Below are 19118 nucleotides of genomic sequence, written 5' to 3'. Positions count from 1 at the left end.
TCCTATTTGGAACCAGTCTGTTGATCCACGTCCAGTTCTAACTGTTGCTTCCTGACCTGCACACAGATTTCTCAAAAGGCAGGTCAGAGGCTGGTCTGGTATTCCCATCTCTTTGAGAATTTTCCACAGTTTGTCGTGATCCACACAGTCAAAAGCTTTGGCATAGTCAATAAAGCAGAAATAGATGCTTCTCTGGGACTCTCTTGCTTTTTCTATGATCCAACAAATGTCAGCAATTTGATCTCTGGTTCCTCTGCCTTTTCTAAACCCAGCTTGGATTTAGAAAATTTCAACAGTATGTGAAGTTCATGGTTCACATACTGTGGAAGCCTGGCCTGGAGAATTTTGAGCATTACTTTGCCAGCATGTGAGATAATCATGCGGTAGTTCAAGCATTCTTTGGCATTGCCTTTCTTTGGGATTGGAATGAAAACTGACCTTTTCCAGTCCTGTGGCCACTGCTCAGTTTCCCAAATTTGCTGGCATATTGAGTGCAGCACTTTCACAACATCATCTTTTAGGATTTGAAATAGCTCAGCTGGAATTCCATCACCTCCACTAGCTTTGCTTGTAGTAATGCCTTTTAAGGCCCACTTGACTTCACATTTCAGGATGTCTGGCTCCAGGTGAGTGAGCATACCATCGTGATTATCTGGGTCATGAAGATCTTTTTTGTATAGTTCTTCTGTGTATTCTTGCCACCTCTTCTGGATATCTTCTGCTTATGTTAAGTCCAGACCATTTCTGTCCTTTATTGTGCCCATCTTTGCATGAAATATTCCCTCGGTATCTCTAATTTTCTTGAAGAGATCTCTAGTCTTTCCCATTCTATTGTTTTACTCTGTTTCTTTGCATTGATTGCTGAGGAAGGCTTTCTTATTTCTCCTTGCTATTCTTTGGAACTTTGCATTCAAATGGGTATATCTTTCCTTTTCTCCTTTGCCTTTTGCTTCTCTTATATTCACAGATATTTGTAAGGCCTCCTCGGCCAACCATTTTGCCTTTTTGCACTTCTTTTCCTTGGGGATGGTCTTGATCCCTGCTTCCTGTACAATGTCACAAACCTCCGTCCATAGTTCTTCAGCCACTCTATCAGATCTAAGCTCTTTAATCTGTTTGTCACTTCCACTGTATAATCATAAGGGATTTGATTTAGGTCATACCTGAATGGTCTAGTGGTTTCCCCTACTTTCTTCAATTTAAGTCTGAATTTGGCAATGATCTGAGCCACAGTCAGCTCCTGGTCTTGTTTTTGCTGACTGTATAGAGCTTCTCCATCTAAACAATCTGGTTTCAGTATTGACCATCTGGTGATATCCACGTGTAGAGTCTTCTCTTGTGTTGTTGGAAAAGGGTTTTTGCTATGACCAGTGCGTTCTCTTGACAAAACTCTGTTAGCCTTTGCCCTGCTTCATGTTATACTCCAAGGCCAAATTTGCCTGTTACTCCAGGTATCTCTTGACTTCATACTTTTGCATTCCAGTCCCCTGTAATGAAAAGGACATCCTTTTTGGCTGTTAGTTCTAGAGGGTCTTATAGGTCTTCATAGAACCATTCAACTTCAGCTTCTTCAGCATTACTGGTCAGGGCATGGAATTGGATTACTGTGGTATTGAACAGTTCGCCTTAGAAACAGAGATCATTCTGTCATTTTTGAGACTGCATCCAAGTATTGCATTTGGACTCTTTTGTTGACTATGATGGCTACTGCATTTCTTCTAAGGGATTCTTTTGCCCAGAGTAGTAGATACAATGGTCATCTGAGTTAAATTCACCCATTCTAGTCCATTTTAGTTCACTGATTCCTAAAATGTCGATGTTCACTCTTGCCATCTCCTGTTTGACCACTTCCAATTTGCCTTGATTCATGGACCTAACATTCCAGGTTCCTGTGCAATATTGTTCTTTACAGCATCGGACTTTACTTCCATCACCAGTCACATCCACAACTGGGTGTTGTTTTTGCTTTGACTCCATCCCTTCGTTCTTTCTGGAGTTATTTCTCCACTGATCTCCAGTAACATATTGGGAACCTACTGACCTGGGGAGTTCATCTTTCAGAGTCCTGTCTTTTTATGTTTTCATACTGTTCATGGGGTTCTCAAGGCAAGAATACTGAAGTGGTTTGCCATTGCCTTCTCTAGTGGACCACATTTTGTCAGAACTCTCCACCATGATCCGCCCGTCTTGGGTGGCCCTATACCACATGGCTCATAGTTTCATTGAGTTAGACAAGGCTGTGTTCCTTGTTCCCAGTTTACAATGTCCATGATCCCAGTTTACAGATGTGGAAGTTGAAGTACAGGCAGGTAAAATGATTTTCCCCAAGTCACACAGCTAGTAAAGGGTGAAGCTGGAATGTGATAAAAAGAGTCTTGGAAATTCGTGTCAGGGTGAACCCCTCTAAGATTAGGGTTTGGACAAAAGTCCAGCTGTGGTATGTGTTTCATGTGGCCATTCTACCTAATTTCCACCAATCAATGATAAGGGAGGCTCTTTGCTGGTTGCCAGGGTGGGTGAAGAGTAATAGTGGTGATGGATATGTGAAGAAGTATCAGATAAGATCTTGTGTGAGTGAATTTATACTTGTTGAGAATGTCTTGTAGTTCTGGGTGGCTCAGCCCACATTCTGTTACAACTCTTTGCCCCATATTCTGAAATTGTCTTGTGGGATACTGTAGCTATTAGGTACATATGGTTACTTAAAATTAAAAACTTAATTTCTCTGATAGACTAGTGGCTAGTGGCTTGTGGCCACTAAGGCTAGTGGCTACCATATTAGCCAGTGCAGATATAGAGCATTTCCATCATTGCAGAAAGTTCTATTGGAACTGTCATTTGACATAAAATAACCTGCCAAAGAGGTCAACTAAACCATATCTCTTGCCTTTTTGCTTTGTTTCATGTGTGTTAATGCTTTGGAATAGTTCCGACTCCATTAAGAATTTAATCAAAGCCATTAGCCCAAAATACACCTATGCAATTATACACAGAAACTTGCATATGACTTAGGTGGGATCACAGCCTCTCTGTGTTAGTTACCCATTAGTGCATAGCAAATTACCTTAAAGCTTAGTGGCTTAAAACAACATGGATTTATTATCTCATACAGTTTTGTGGTTCAGGAATCCAGGAGTGGTTTAGCTTAGTGATTCTGACCCAGGACTCTGGTTAGATTGTACTAGAGTGACCAGATTTAGCAAACAAAAATACAAGATGTTCAGTTAATTTGGAATTTTAGAAAAGCAGTAAATAATTCTTTAGTAGAAGTGTGTCCCATGCAATAATCAGGACACGCTTTCACTGAAAAACTACTCATTGCTCACCTGAAATTCAAATTTCATTGGGCATTCTGTATTTTATCTCATAATCCAGTCAATGTGTCAACTTGACTTCAATCATCTGAAGGCTTTGCCCGGGGCTCATGGATTCATTTCCAAGATGGCTCCTTAACAAACCTAGCAAGTTAGCTCTGGTTGTTTGTAGAAGGAATCAGTTCTTGGACACATGGATCTCTTTTTGGGCGGCTTGAGCATCCTTATGTTGGCAGCTGGCTTCCTCCATAGTGGGTGATTCAAGAGAGGGCAGTACCATTTATGACCTTGTCTTGAAAGTCACACACTGTAACTTTCTGAACCTTTGTATTGATTGCACAGGACATTTCTATTCACTGTGGGAAGAGAGTTACAGGAACACCAGGAGACAAGAATCATTTGGAGCCATAGAGTATAAATTTCATGAGGGTAGAATTTTTGTACTTTTTTTCCTCATAGTTGTAGCCCCAGTGGCTATAACAGTGCCTTATACATTTATAGGCACTCAATAAATATTTGTTCAATGCATGAATAAATAAGACTCTGGTCTAAAATCTCTGACCTAAAAGACTCCTTTGGTTCCTAAAATGTTTGGTGGAAATGAGAGAAATTTTCTCAAGAACTTGAGGATGAAGGGATTAGAATATAGATTAGAGGAATTTATAAGGAGACATGTCAATTTAGTAAGTGTTGCCGTTGTTTGTGAAAAGAATCCTAGGACGTGTTGGAAAACTGAGGATTTTTGAAGAAGGCATTGACATTCTGTTTCAAGACTGCTGTGCTAATCTATAGATTGCAGACTTGAACTGCAACACTTCCAGTCTCCAGCCAACCCTGCTTACTTCAGACTGGGCACCACAATCCGAATTGGCAAGAGCCAATTCCTTAATATCCTGTAACTGCTTGTCCTGAGTTCAGTGGTTTTTGTATACTGACAGACTCCTAGTTTTTCTCAAGTCTGGAGTCAAGAGGAGACTCTGCCAGCAACCAAGGACCTCTCTGTCAGTCCCTAACAGGTTTTTCCTCCAATTGCATGGCTTGTCCCTATACTTGTGCTACTAAATATAAAAGGTATGTAGTTATGATACCCCCTAGATTTTCTCAAATTGTTAATGTACAGTGTTAAATACATTGCATCCTTAAAGCTATCAGTTTAACTTTATTTCAGAAATCTGAACAAAGGGCCAGATCATACTTGAGCTCAGTGTTTGAAATTTAAATGTTCACAAGACAAAAATAATAGCAAAAAATAAGGCTGCTAATGAATGATTGTGATCGTGGTGGTGTTAAATGAGTCCTGGACTCTGTGTTAGAAGTTTCTTTGTCTGAACATGACTTCCTGTACATAGCTTTTCAGGTGTGCATTGTGAAAAAGAGTGGAGAGTTACGATTCAGATGCCATGAAGCAGGTTAACACATATGCACTTGCATATACACAATTCAAAGAGAGGAATGCTCTAGGATAAAAATGGAAAGGAGATAGTGAGATTTAATACAATGTCAGGAAGGGTCTTTTGTAGAAAATTCCCTGGGGCACAATCTCGACACATAAATTACAAAGGAAGAACAGACAGGTTAAAGTTTGTCATAAGACTGTTTCTTAGAAAGAAAAGAGCCTGAGTAGCAAGTCAAAACTGACAAAGATATGAAAAGGGGCTATGAGCGGAAAGTAGCAGTAGTCCTCTTCTCAGTGGCAGCAGAATTGTTTGACGTTCTCTCATTTTTTTGGTATCTGTTGGGATGTAAGCTTCCATTGAAGGCTGTCCTGTGCAAAGGCCATGTGGCTGTCACCACTCACATCACAGGTTATTCCTCATGTGAACTGGTGAGTGTGGTTTTTGCCAACTGAAGCCACCAGGGAGTCTGGAGGGTAAGGGATATACCACTACCTCAAGATCCCCACCCTGGGCGCCACCTCTTTCCTCAAGATATTACAAGTTTGTGAGTTGTGAGGATGAAGACAGGACTCAGTTATAGAAAAAGCCTAGCAGTTTATTTCCTGATGGTTTACAGGTGGACACTTATCTCTTTACACCTTCTCAGGAGGGTCTGCGTGGCAGCTTCAGCTGCTCTCTGGACACTGATACAGGGGTCCTGTCGAAGTGCTTGGAGCTCTGAAATGGGAAGAAGAGCAATGTCCACTGAGGGAAGAAAGCCAAAGCCCAAGCTCTGCAGTGCAGGGAAGCCTCCACTAAGGATCAGAGCTACATGGGGCTCAGGTCCCTGGGCTCACATTTTGCCCTAATGGTTAGGATTTGGATCCACAAATTTAGAAACTATTTTTACATTGAAATAAGGGAAGAGAAGATGCTGACCTTGGGACCAGTAGGTTTACAAACAATCGAAAACTTGAAGTCTGCTGGGAATGGTGCCTGCAATGGGATGGAGCTGGGGGTCACCTTACACTCTGGAGAAAGTCCAGTGTATGGGGAGCATCAGAGACCACTGATGATGGGGTACACTACGATTTTACAGCTGATGTGGAACTTGGAGTGGCTTTAGTTTCTCTTTCTCTAAGAATATAACAGGGCTCTGGACAGAAACTAGGGTTGGTACTCACGTGTGGTCAGTTGTTCTCTGTCTACTAGCTCCACATATTGATAGGTCAAATTGAGAATAATGGCATCTAAAATCAACAGGAAGAAAAGTTACTATTTGCTATAGAGGAATGGGCCACAAAAAGTCAGGGCAGACTCTGCACCTGGTCAGAAATTAAGTGGTCTGAATAGTGAATGAACAAGCTAGGCTCCCCTTGCACCTCCAGGATGATGTGTATGGAGTCTTGAGTGCTGTGACTCGAAGCGGTTGCTTGCCCACCATGTTACTGGGAAAACTCACTATCTCCTCCAGGGGAGCGGCGCGAGTTGTCAGGTTTTTGAACATGTATGGCCCCTGTCTTCCAAAAATTTACAATGTAGTTAGGGGGCTATGGTTTTTCCAGTAGTCATGTACGAATGTGAGAGTTGAACCATAAAGAAAGCTGAACACCGAAGAATTGATGCTATTGAAATGTGGAGCTGAAGAAGACTCTTGAAAATCTCTTGGATGGCAAGGAGATCAAACCAGTCAATCCCAAAGGAAAACAACCCTGAATATTCATTGGAAGGACTGATGCTGAAGCTGAAGCTCCAATACTTTGGCCACCTGACGTGAACAGCTGACTCATTGGAAAAGACCCTGATGCTGGGAAAGACTGAGGGCAGGAGGAGAAGGGGGTGACAGAGGATGAGATGGTCGGGTGGCATCACCAACTCAGTGCACATGAGTTTGAGCAAACTGCAGGAGATAGTGAAGGACAGGGAAGTCTGTCATGCTGCAGTTCATGGGCTTACAAAGAGGTGGACACATTTTAGTGACTGAAAAACAACAAAAAGGGGATCCTCTATAGGATCCAATAAGGGATCATCAGGATCCTGGCTTCCTTGGTGGCTCAGACAGTAGAGTCTGCCTGCAGTGTGGGAGATGCAGGTTCGATCCCTGGGTCGGGAATATCCCCTGGAGAAGGAAATGGCAACCCACTCCAGGATTCTTGCCTGGAAAATCCCACGGATGGAGGAGTCCAGCAGGCTACAGTCCACAGAGTCGCAAAGAGTCAGATATGACTTAGCGACTTCACTTTCTTTCTTTCTTTAAGGTGGCCAACCCAGTGGGCCTATTCATTGTAGGCCTGATTAGATGGAATGGGTTTCATGATAAGACTTAATCCTCAGTGATTCACTTACTTTACTATTTTATAGATCAAACAAAGAGGCGACACAGAGTGCAATTTCACAACAAAGAGTGAAATTAAGTGAATTGTCCAGAATCAGCTAGCAGAGCCGAGGTCCGCTGGCCCCCAAGCACCCGTACACTTTTCACTAGTTATCACGTTGCTGCTAAAGCTCTCAACTTGAACTGAGTTTAGAAGGTTGACTATGGTTTGTGTTAATGGGTGATACAAAGGAAAACAATTTGGCAGGGGCTTCAGGCTTGGATCAAAGACCTGGGGAAAAGAGGGAACAGTGACTTGGAATCAGAAGAAGCAGGAAGGACCCAAATAGGGAGAATGGTCTGATGGAAAGAGAATGAGTGTTGGGAATTCAGAAGCTGCTACTGTAAGTTTGCAAAGAAAACAGGTTCTTTTGAGGGAAGATGTCGTAATACATAAAATGAATTTTCTGGCTTATTATTATTATTTTTTTTTGGTCATACCAATCATACTGGTCTTCCCAGGTGGCACTTGTGGTAAAGAACCCACCTGCCAATGCAGGAGACATAAAAGACATGAGTTTGATCCCTGGGTTGGGAAGATCCCCTGGAAGAGGGCGTGGCAACCCACTCCGGTATTCTTGCCTGGAGAAGCCTATGGGCAGAGGAGCCTGGCAGGCTACAGACCACGGGGTTGCAAAGAGTCAGATATGACTGAAGCAACAGCACACAATCATACCAGCATTCATGCTGGGGTAGCTTCCAGGCAAAGCAAAACAGGATGGCAAGGAGTGGACCTGTGAGTGGAGAGAGTGGACATGGCCTCACCTGTGAGTTTGATGGCTGCACTCCTGATGGTCTCCCAGCTGCTGCTGAAGAACGTGAATGAGTGTGTGTGGAGGATCCATAGGATTTCTTGGTTTCTCTTCGACTGGAAGAGATTTGTGTTACAAAGAGGGTAACTGAAAGTGGGAGGGACGGGTGGGCAAGGGAAGGACTGGGAGTTTGGGATTAGCAGACGCAAATGAGTATATACAGAATGGATAAACATCAAGGTCCTACTGTATAGCACAGGGAAGTATAGTCAATATCCTGTGATAAACCAGAATGGAAAAGAACATGAAAAAGAATAAGTATGTATAACTGAGTTATTTGGCTGTTGAGCGGAAATTAACACAACCCTGTAAATCAACTATACTTCAATAAATTAAAAAAAAAAAAGAAGGCAACTGAGAAGTGACCCTTTATGAAATTCAGCATCCTATAGGCCCCAAGAACAGACATCAAAAGACCAGTGAGCATGCATACAGCGGCCATTTCATTCTAAATTTAATCAGGGTGGCACTGGAGCTTATAGGACTAATCAACAGATGTTTCAGGAGTCAAGAGCAGATTCCAGCTGGAACTTGGGGACAGAGTAGAGGGTGATGTGGCAGGATATCCAGAATCACTGTTCTTCCCAGATGGTTCTCGCTCTAGCTGGGATTCTTTGCTATGTGCTTTGCCTTCTGGGATTTGCCTGGACTCTTGGCCTGAATTTTTGGAAGCAGCACCTATTGCACACTCACCAGCTTCATGCAGAACTGCCTGTAGAAATCCCTGGCCCTTGGTAGATCCTGAACATCCAGGAGATGGTCTAATACCCCATAGAGTTCCTGGAGACCCAGAAAAGGAATGCAGATGATCAGGACATCACGGCAAGCCTGGAAAACAGAGTTTTCTGCGTCACAGTGCATAATGCTAGTTCCCCTTCCAGAAGGGAAGGCAGGCTTATTGGTATGTTGGGAAAAGAGCAGTAAAGAGTGATGCAAGGGCTGGACAGTCAGTGCTACCACCTTCCCAGTTTCAAAGATGGAAGTGCAAACTCAGGAAGTGATGGCCAAAAAAGAACCCAAGATGGGATAACTGGTTTTCAGGTTCATTTGAGACTGGTGTCTTCAGATATGGCTTCTGGCCCAGCCAGACCAAGATTCCTGGCACCTCTTGGCTACGGGCAGAGGAAGAGGTGCAGCTGTCTCTGAAAGGGCCACTTACAGTTCCAATCTTGGGATTGGGGTCCCAGAGGTGGAGAAGGAATGAAATCATGCTCTTTTTTATTTCTTCAGCAAAAAAAATCTTCCACCTTCTTCCTGTTAGGGATGCCAGATTCTCAAATAAGAGGATGGCAGTCAGCCTCACATCATCCTGCTCCTGTGATGACAGATGCATGTCTTGGGTGAGTCCCCGACATGGCCATTCCCAGCTGGAAACCCCCCAGCCCACTATGCCCCTTCCCATTCAGTAAAGGAGGCTGGAGTCCAGGCACTGGAGCTCGCTTGTCACAGCCCCTGTGTGTTTCAAGAATGCCTTTTCTTTCCCAGTATCTCTCCATCCACACAACCTGAGTTCAGAGCTGGAGACTTGGTTTCTGACTTTGAGGAACTAATGAGGAAATATGACCACAGGAATAATACACAGGGAATGCTAGTGGGAGAAGGCCAGGGAGGGTTCTTGTTTGTTCTGTATTTTATACATATTAGTCTGACTGCATCATTAGCCTGGAGTTATGGGGCCTCTGATCGAAACTGCTCAAGGTCTAGGATGCTTCTCCAAGATCCCATACACTTTCCAAAGGGATTACAGAAAGCTCAGAAATTTGAACTTTGGGTCTCAGAGAGAGAGAGAGAGAGAGAGAGGATAAACAAGAAAGTGCTTAGCCTCACTATTTTATATATGAAGTTACGGAGCTCCCTTGCTTACTCTCCAGGATGGTTGGCAATGCTTTACAGGTGGTGGAGAAAGATGGCCTTCTATTATCTAAGACACTTTGTTGATATGGTTTAGAGTTCTAACAAACTCTGATGAATTTTCTGGAGGTTTTCTTTTTTCTTTCTTTTTCTTGAGGGAGTTGGGTATCTAGAAAACTAGTCTAAAATACCTATAGGAAGGCAGAGGGATGAGGGGAAAGGTCATTTCGGGTAACAATATTATTTAGGTTAGCAACAAACAAGAACCAATAAAAAAGCATTCCCATGGACATGAGGGGAAGATGACAGAAGAATTAACTTTGATGGCAAAATTAAATGTGTGTGAGAAGTGGGCATATAAACAACAATGTTATGAAAAAGGACGCTGATAAAGATCTACCATAAAAAAATAAAGATGGCTTGTTGGGAAAAGGCTAGAAAAGTTAAATACATGAGATGTGACCTTGTAGAATGGAAATGGAAGCAGACATGTTCTTTAAATGTACTAGAAGTAAGGTCAAGGTATATTTTTAAAAGATCTCCTTTTAGAAAGAGAAGCAACCCAATAACAAAGTATCCAAAAGCTAGAGAGTTATTTTCTTAAAAAAAAAGAAACCATTTGAATTTTTAAAAATCAAAGACCTAAAGCTAGGTGGAGGAGGAATTAACCAGTTGGGAGGATGAGAAAGCAGAAAAGAGAAGCGTAGAAGTGTCTTGGGTGCTGGGAGAAGTATTAAAGTTTAATTTCCTGTTATAGAGAGTGACGTAAGCGCTTGGGTGCTGGTATGGGAAATAGTGAGCAGGGCCTGGAGCATGGGACAGCAGCTGTATTTTATACCATTTTTTCAAAGTGTCACCATATTTTTGGATTTTCAAGAAAGTATTTGAATAGTGAAGAAAAGAAAGAGAGAATTTGGAGATTACAGAATTGTATGTTTTACCTATAGAAAAATATAGGGGCAAAGTATCATAATTTATTTGCAGAAAGAGAGAATTGCGTGCATTTAGTTGCTTTATTTGTGTCCAACTCTTCACCATCTTATGGACAGTAGCCCACCAGGCTTTTCTATCTATGGGATTCTCCAGTCAACAATACTGGGGTGGGTTGCCATGCCGTCCTCCAGGGGATTTTCCCAGCCCAGGGATTGAACATGCATCTCTTAAGTCTACTACATTGGCAGGCAGATTCTTTACCACTAGCACCACCTGGCAAGCCCCCAAAAGAGCATTACAGGACTGTAAAGAACATGTCATTATTAAGACTCAATTTTTGTCAAATTTTATGCAAATTTGATGAGGTTGATACCTACTAGAAAGGAAAAAGTTCTAACCTAACAACCAGAAAGACTTTAGATTTTTTTGCAGTAAAACTGAGAAACATTCTTTTGACCATAAAACTTGTAGACAGACTTGTGATTATTGAAGGCTCAGATCCAAGAGTGTTACTATCACTGAATCAACAACAGTCCAGGAAACCTAACAGGTGGGTCTCTCTGGGGCTGACTTCAGCTCTTTGTTGTTAAAGATTGTTTCAAATCTGTGTAGTGAAGAAAAGAACATCTTTGTTATTTTAAAGAAGATACTGAGTTGAATGAAAGCCCATGAAGTAATTTTTGAGTAAAAAATGAGAATGAAAAGTAACACTAACACATTGGAGAAAGTAACACTAATACCAGCAGAAAGCTGCTTTCAAAGGTCAGGTTCAGACTCACACAAAAGAAACGGAAACACAAAACTGGTGGACTGTGGACTGAGGGCACGGATTACAAACTGAAATCTGGAGGTCGGGTGGTTAATAAACCTCTGAAGAGTCAGGAAGAAAGGGTAAGATTAAAAAAAAAACTGGAGTGAATAAATAGGAAAAAATTGGACTTGAGAGGTGATTTTTCTTCAGATTCTATTCAATACTTCTCAGGCCTCATTTAGAGATACAACACAGTCACTGGCTTGTAAAATATTAAGGAGCTGAAAAATTAGGTTTATGATGAATAATGAAGGAAATAAAGACTTTTCATTCTGGAGACCATCAGGTGAACAGGTAATTTAATAAGGCCTTAATGTTTAAGAAGGATGCACTTGAGGAGCCAGCCAAGATTTTCCATCTCCTCCAATCACACAACAGGAGCAGACAGGTTTAGATGATAAAAAATAGGTTTATGTTAGATGTGAAATAGATTTCTATATTAATGACAGTGAATAAACCAAGAAGAAATAATAAAATCTAGTTTCCCAGAAGGTATAAAGAAAAATGACCTTCCTTTGCCTAGGATCATTGACTAATCTTTTCTGAAATGAGGGCTGTAAACCAGATCAGGGGTTGACAAAATTTTTCCGTAAAAGACCAAAGGCTGAATAATTTAGACTCGGCAGGCCACATGGTTTCTGTAACAACTAATCAGCTCTGCAGATGAAGTGTGAAGGCTGCCATAGATAATATGTGACCAATGAGCATGGCTGTGTTCCAATAGCACTACATTTGCAAAAAGATGTTCTGGGTCGAATTTGGCCCATGAGCCATGGGGCAGTTTAATGACTCCTGGGTGAAATGAACTACGCAAGCATTTTAAGTCTTTGAAATCTTGCACATGGAAAAGATGGTGTTGGCGGCATCGACGTCTAGCCCTGTAATGAGTACTGTCATCATCTGTGTTCCCCCAACAGCAAACGTTGAAGTAAGGATTTAAGTGTAAGGGATTTACATGGAAGGTGAGCCCAGGAAGCAAGACGGACAAGAGAGGAAAGCTACGAAAGGGAATATAAGCGGGTACGGCAGATGGACACCAAACTGGTCTGCTGCAAGCACCGCCTGAACCTCTTTCTGTTCACTCACTTCTGGGGAGGCAACATTCCTGAACAGGTTCACTTACATCTTCAAAGAAGGTTCTTGTTTGCAGCACTATTTCTTTGAAGTAGAAGCTCACGTCTCTGTCTGTGAGCAGATCCAGGATCTTTTTTAGAGCCTTCAAGCTTTCACAGACGACCTCAGTGCGGGCCAGGTGATAGAGGCCTCTGATGACAGATTCTAACATCATCTGCTTGTGCTTCTTCACCTATTTTGAAATAAGGTCTCTTAATCTCAAAAACTGTTCTATGTGTATCTGGAATAGGGTAGGAGACCCCAGACAAGGGGACTGACATTCTGTTAGGGTCACGGATCCTTCAACACAAGAGCCACTACTTCAGCAACTTATTTGGATTTTCACTTAATTTCTGAAATTAACACACATGGTAACCATGGGGTGTGGGTTACTAAATAATTATTTTAAAACTCTACTTGTGTCCATGCATGCTCAGTTGGGTCCAATTCCTTGCAACCCCATGGACTGTAGCCCACCAGGCTCCTTCTTCTCCATGGGATTTTCCAGGCAAGAATAATGGTGTGGGTTGCCATTTCCTTCTCCAGGGGATCTTCCCAACCCAGGGATGGAACCTGTCTCCTGTGTCTCTTGCATTGGCAGATGGATTCTTCTTTTTCTTTTAACCACTGAGCCACTTGGGAAGCCCCTAACTCTATTTAGATGAACTACTTTTTGTCCCTCCCCCAACCCCTTTTACCTTGTGAGGAGCTCCAGAAGCTGTATTACCAAGACCCCGGATGGCCATTTGCCTCAGGATGGGGTTGGAGTCCCAAGCACTCTGATCCATCAGGACAAGCACTTCCCGTAGATTCCCATGCTTCCAAAGGACTGGCTCCTTCATGAGCTGAAAATGACACACTTCTCCCCTTTAGTTGAGGGAAGGGCCTCCCTTCAGGAGAGTTCTGAAGGCATCACAGCTATGATGAAAGGATAGGGCCCCAGCTGCTTGTGGAGCAGAGGAAGAAGCCTTGGGTGAATATGCAAATCTGGCAGGAACTAAGCTCTAGCGGTAAACAACCCACAGGTCAAGGTTATGAGCTGATGAGAACCAAAACACCTAGTTAAGAATATATGTGCACGTGCTTAGTTGCTCAGTTGTGTCTGACTCTTTGCGACCTCATGGAATAAAACCCGCCAGGCTCCTCTGTCCATAGAGATTCTCCGGGCAAGAATACTAGAGTGGGTTGCCATGCCCTCCTCCAGGGGATCTTCCTAATCCACGAATCGAACTGGGGTCTCCTGAATTGCAGGCAGATTCTTTACCAGCTGAGCTACCAGGGAAGCCCAGTTAAGAAGATAATTCTAATCTAAATGGGAAAATAGAGCATGGAAAACAGGAGTAACTGATGATGTTATTTCTCTGGACTGGCTGGGCCAGCCTTTATCCCAGGGTGTGGAAGGACTGTAGTATTGATATGTTTGTTGGTTATATTTTGTTTTGTCCTTTGCAGGTTAAGTCTCTGTCCTTCTCTGCTTTGGAAATTGATGTCTACAGACCAGAGGGGAGGAAGAGGATGAGGCTGGGTTCTTTTTCCTCTCTCTCTCTCTTCTCAGGTACTGTATCTCTGGCAGTCATTGGGCCTCTCCCACAGCTTCTGGTGAAGGTCCCTCTTCCGTGGCTCTGGTTCCCACTGGACTCCTGAGAGAGATACCCCATGGGACCCAACGAGCCTCCTGGGATGGCTTGCCTCAGAGAAGAAAGCTGTGCCCGTTATCCGGTAGTTCTCCGAGGAGGAGGTCAGGGATGGGAGGAGTTGTTCTGTGATGTCCCGTATGATTCCATGTTGCCACACGGCCATGCTCCTAGAAAACCAAGGCTCCCATTGTAGTGGAGACTTTTTTCTTTCTAAACAATGGAAGACACTTTAGTCTATTTCTCTATCAGGAAGATCAATAATTTTAAAAAGGGATGTTGACAAGGAAAGAGCACCAAGCCTTAAACTTTATAGCACCCTATCTAAGTGCCTGACTAAAGTGTTCAGTTCAGTCACTCAGTCGTGTCCAACTCTTTGTGACCCCATGGACTGCAGCCCGCCAGGCCTTCCTCTCCATCACCAACTCCGGGAGTTTACTTAAATTCTAAAGTGTAGTTTGCCTAAAACTGTTAATTTGTATCACTATTTTTTGAGGAATTGCTGAGTCTGGAGCTGATCCTACTATGTCTTCCCAACCCCCTTTGCTCTTTCATCTGTTTTTTTCTTTTTTCTCCTTGACTCTAAGTCCTTGGTGACTCAATGGCTCTCAGTGAAGTTGTCTGCACTGCATTTTCACTTTATTTTCAGTTTTTTCTTTGGTATCTAGTTTTGGAGTATCTGAACATTACCTGGCCAGTGCACAGACTCCTATGTGGTGGGTACTGGGGCTGCTGAGGAGGGTCCACACGTTGTCTCCCTCGTCAGATTCTTTGGTCAGCCCTTCTCTCATGGCCTGGGCCTGCACACACTTCAGCGTTGTAGTCGAGAGCCTGAAAGAGACAGTTGGCATCACAAAAGTAAGTCATCACCATGCAGGGAATTGTGAATCCCCCAAGTCCATAATCCATAATAAATACCATCAAGTTGTCTGTATTCTATATTTTCACATATTATATCTTGGGGCTCTATATTGACATGTATGAATCTGGTTACTTATAATCACTACATTCTACAGAATAAATATAGCACATTTTGTTTGTTTAAAAAAAATGTTCCCCATAATGCTCCCTTACTTCTGGATGAATGGAGGCTGTGCAAAGAAAACACAGGCAGCCTTGATCTCACACTTTGGTTTTGGGGCCAAAGGGGATATTGACATGTCCTGAAGTCAGTCAATAATTCCCCAAAATCTTAACCTCTCCTGAGAAAATCAAGCCCTGAAGATAGAAAGTGTGAAATACTGTATTTTAGTGGTTCAAACACAGCACCTTGGAAACCAGGATGCATCTCTCAATAGATAGTGCATTCCAGTTGTTGGCCAAACAGTAGTTGTGATGCAGTCTCTATTGACTGTGTCTACAATTCGTGTACACAAACAGATTTAAGTGTGGCTCTTTGAGCTGTCACTGGAGGAGGACCTGGCCACCTGCTCCAGTATTCTTGCCTGAAGGATCCCATGGACAGAGGAGCCTGGCAGGCTACAGTCCATTGGATTGCAAAGAGAGGGACACGACTGATGTGAATTAGCATGCACACATGCATGCTTAGAGCTGTAGGTATTTTAGTAAAGTTACATGTATGTATGTACATGTGCTGAGCCTAACTGCTTCCTTGGTGGCTCAGATGGTAAAGAACCTGCCTGCAATGCAGGAGACCCATATTCAGTCCCTGAGATGTGAAGATCCCCTAGAGAAGGGAATGGCAACCTACTGTAGTATTCTTGCCTAGAGAATTCCATGTACAGAGGAACCTGGTGGGCTACACAGTCCATGGGGTCACAGAGAGTCAGATGGGACTGTGTGACTGAGTGCCTGGGCCTGCACAGGCAAGCAAGCAGACCCCACCCCCCACCCCACCCCACATGCATGCTCAATGAGTCTAATTGCTCTTTAAAATGCCTTTTAATAGGTTGACTTGACTTTGGAACAAAAAGTTAGGCAAGAGAACAGGGAAGCAAAGCAATGTGTTACAGGATAAAAATCTATACTTAATAATCCTCAAAGAGCTCTATGGAGCAATATAAAATATGAATTTAATAGTTTAAGAAAGCACTAATTCATGACTTAATTGGGACTTTTTTTTTAAACTTTTTCAATGGTTCATGAAGTAATATTGGTTCTTTCAATTGGTGAAGTCTTAGATTTGAGGAAATATGATATTTATTTTTATTTTTCTTCTTTCCTTGTACAGTGTATACGTGTATACTCGTGTTGGACTCTTTGTGATCCCATGGACTGGGGTCCCCCAGGACCCTCAGTCCATAGAATTTTCCAAGCAAGAATACTGGAGTGGGTTCCATTTCCTTCTCCAGGGGATCTTCCCGACCTAGGGATTGAACCTGCATCTCTTGCATTGGCAGTCTCCTTTGTTGGGAGACAGATTCTTTACCAGTAGTGCCACCTGCCTTGAATATTACAGAATTCCAACTTTCCTTGAAAGGTTTCAAGGAAAGAAGACAAAGGAAGTGGATGGGGCACTCTAGAGAAGAGGATGTTGCTGCTTATAAGACTGTTCTGGACAACAGCGCCTGGGTACCAGTTCTGGGAAGAAGGGCTATGAGGCTCAGGGATGGAGGGCTCTTGTTTCTAAATGGGTACTTGAGGCCATGCCAGGCCCTTTTCTGGAGTCTTGGGTCAGGATGTCTCCAGAAGGCCCTTCTGCCTGGCCATTTACCTGCAGGGGTCAGCTATCTGCTGCCGCTCCCCCTGCGGCATCACCCGCCGCCGGCGGCTGAGGGCTGAGGTGGGCATCTTCTGACCGAGCGTGCAGCTGACCAGCTTCAGGAGAAGCGCGAACAGCTCCGGGTACAGGCTCGCGACAGGGGTGCCCGTCGACACCACTTCATACACGGCACAGGCCACCTGCGGGGAGGAAGGGTCTCGTGTCAGGTGGGGCTGACCTTCCAGGCTGTTTTCCCTCCACAGGATTGCTTCCCAGGTGGACCACACTTGTGGTAAAAGCACACAGAAAGGGGAGAAAACAGAGGGTTTATTTTTCTGGAAACTTCTCAACTGAGATTGTGTTTTTCTCTCAGGGCTCCCATATGGGGTGATTCCAAAGTCTAGTTGGCACCATCAGGTTAGGCTTAGAGTCTTTTGACAACAATTAGATGTCTTGAAGGATAATTTGGAAACACAGAGGCATAGATTTTCCTTGGGCTGGTAAGAAATTGGCTTCTAAACATGATCAGCCACAAAGTCATTGCCACAGGTTGTCCAACTCACAGATATTGCCTCTATCCTGGCTAGGTCATCTTCTAACTCATTCTCCAGTTTGTCGACTAAGGCTCGCAAGAGTTTGCTACTGGAGGCTGGGTTCTCAGCCAGAGATTTCCACAGTGTCTTTGTGTCCCTAGGGAAGGAAGGCAGGAAGCTGATGAGGCTCAACTCCTTGGCAGATGCGCTTTTCCATTGGATCCACTCTAAAACCACATTATGACTAATCACAATTGCAGGGACGAGTGGACATGCCAGCGTGCCTGGGGATAATAAGGATGCTTTATTTAACAATCTAGCATTTGGGCCTTGGGTTGCTGAAGTTTGTTAACATCCATCAAGACAGAAACCTCTCATATAGATGCATTCTCAGCAACCAGGAAGGGGGGAAATAATCACTTTCTAAAACTCACCTACTCCTATTTTAAATATATATATATATATATATATATATACACACACACACACATACATACACACACACACACACATACATATACCTAAAATTCTCATTATCCAATGAGGACATATATTTGAAAAATACTTGGAAAACCATTACCTGTGATTCAAGCACTGTTTCTGAAATTAGTCAGGTGAGATGTTTTCAACTTTTTCTTGCTATCTTTCTCTCAAACCAGAGATTTTTTCCTAGTGCCTTACAGAGGGGTCTTCCCTGGGAAAAGGGACCACCTTAGTTTGAATCTACCTGTCAAATGGCAGAGGCTTCTGTAAAAGGTTGGCAACAACTGCGTCCATGTGAAAGCTGGCTATCTGAGAGATGGCTTCTAGCATAAACTGAAAACTTTCCTCCTTTTGTCTGAGGACCGGCATGTGATGGTAAATTACGCCCAAGATCTCCAACAGCTAAAAACAAAAAGCCAATTCAATCACTGAATCACCATTTTTCCTTGACATGGTTGGCTTAGGTCATGTACAATCAGCAAGTTGTGGATGGTGATTGATGAAATAGAAATAATGTTAAGGAGGTGATTGATTCTACACATGGCCTATCTCTTGCTCAGGACAATTATTGATAAATTAGGCATTTATTCTTAAATCAGTTTAGCAAACATTTAGTAAAAGGCGGCATTATGCCAGGTGCTGAGTTAGGCATTGTGGGGAATTTACCAGGGTTGCATAAGATGTAGCCCTTTCTCAAAAGGAATGAGTCATCTCATAAATGACTTCAGCTGTACACCCAAAGGCTTGTGCACAAAATTGTGTATGACAAAGGGTGTACAAGAGATTCATGGGACGGATAGGGGAATCCAGAAGTAACTGAGGTCACTGGTCTGGGTCTCAAAGGATATATACCAATTCCAAAAGGCAAGGTGGAGATGGCGAGGAAAGGAATCCTCGTCAGAAGGAACAAGACAGGTAAAAATGCAAATAGAACACAGAAGGTTCAGAGAGCAGTGAAACTGATCTATCCTCCACTTTTGGATACATGTCATTTTACATCTGTCAACACCAAAACTAAAAGCTCTAATGTGAACTGTGGACTTTGGGTGATTATAGGATGGGTCAATGTAGGTTCATCGATTGTAGCAAATGTAACCTGAGGTGAGGGATGTTGGAAGTGTGGAGATAGGAGGTGTATTGAAACTCTATAACTTCTGCTCAGTTTTGCTGTGAACCTAATGGCTTTATAAAGTACTGCTACTGCTACTGCTAAATCACTTCA

General features: G+C 43.0%; 1 protein-coding gene across 7 annotated transcripts in view; it reads right to left on the bottom strand.

The window, feature by feature from the left end:
- Positions 1-5285: 5285 nt before the first annotated feature.
- MROH2B (maestro heat like repeat family member 2B) overlaps positions 5286-19118 on the bottom strand; it is an 83014-nt gene continuing 69181 nt past the window's right edge. For 3 of the 7 annotated variants that reach the window (XM_061393637.1, XM_061393634.1, XM_061393639.1), the window contains 12 exons: positions 18141-18298; positions 17444-17570; positions 16893-17080; positions 14909-15049; positions 14274-14388; positions 13283-13429; positions 12595-12777; positions 9036-9191; positions 8570-8704; positions 7830-7932; positions 5875-5940; positions 5286-5428 (listed from right to left, as the gene is read on the bottom strand). In XM_061393637.1, the coding sequence (XP_061249621.1) occupies positions 5322-5428; positions 5875-5940; positions 7830-7932; positions 8570-8704; positions 9036-9191; positions 12595-12777; positions 13283-13429; positions 14274-14388; positions 14909-15049; positions 16893-17080; positions 17444-17570; positions 18141-18298 (1626 nt within the window). In that variant the 3' untranslated portion in view covers positions 5286-5321. Of the gene's footprint in view, positions 5429-5874; positions 5941-7829; positions 7933-8569; positions 8705-9035; positions 9192-12594; positions 12778-13282; positions 13430-14273; positions 14389-14908; positions 15050-16892; positions 17081-17443; positions 17571-18140; positions 18299-19118 lie in introns of those variants that run through there. The other 4 variants (XM_061393638.1, XM_061393640.1, XR_009731790.1 and 1 more) reach the window with 4 other exon arrangements.

Source organism: Bos javanicus, chromosome 20, assembly GCF_032452875.1.
Source record: "Bos javanicus breed banteng chromosome 20, ARS-OSU_banteng_1.0, whole genome shotgun sequence".
Classification (NCBI taxonomy): domain Eukaryota; kingdom Metazoa; phylum Chordata; class Mammalia; order Artiodactyla; family Bovidae; genus Bos; species Bos javanicus.
This window is presented reverse-complemented; position numbering and strand designations above follow the sequence as displayed.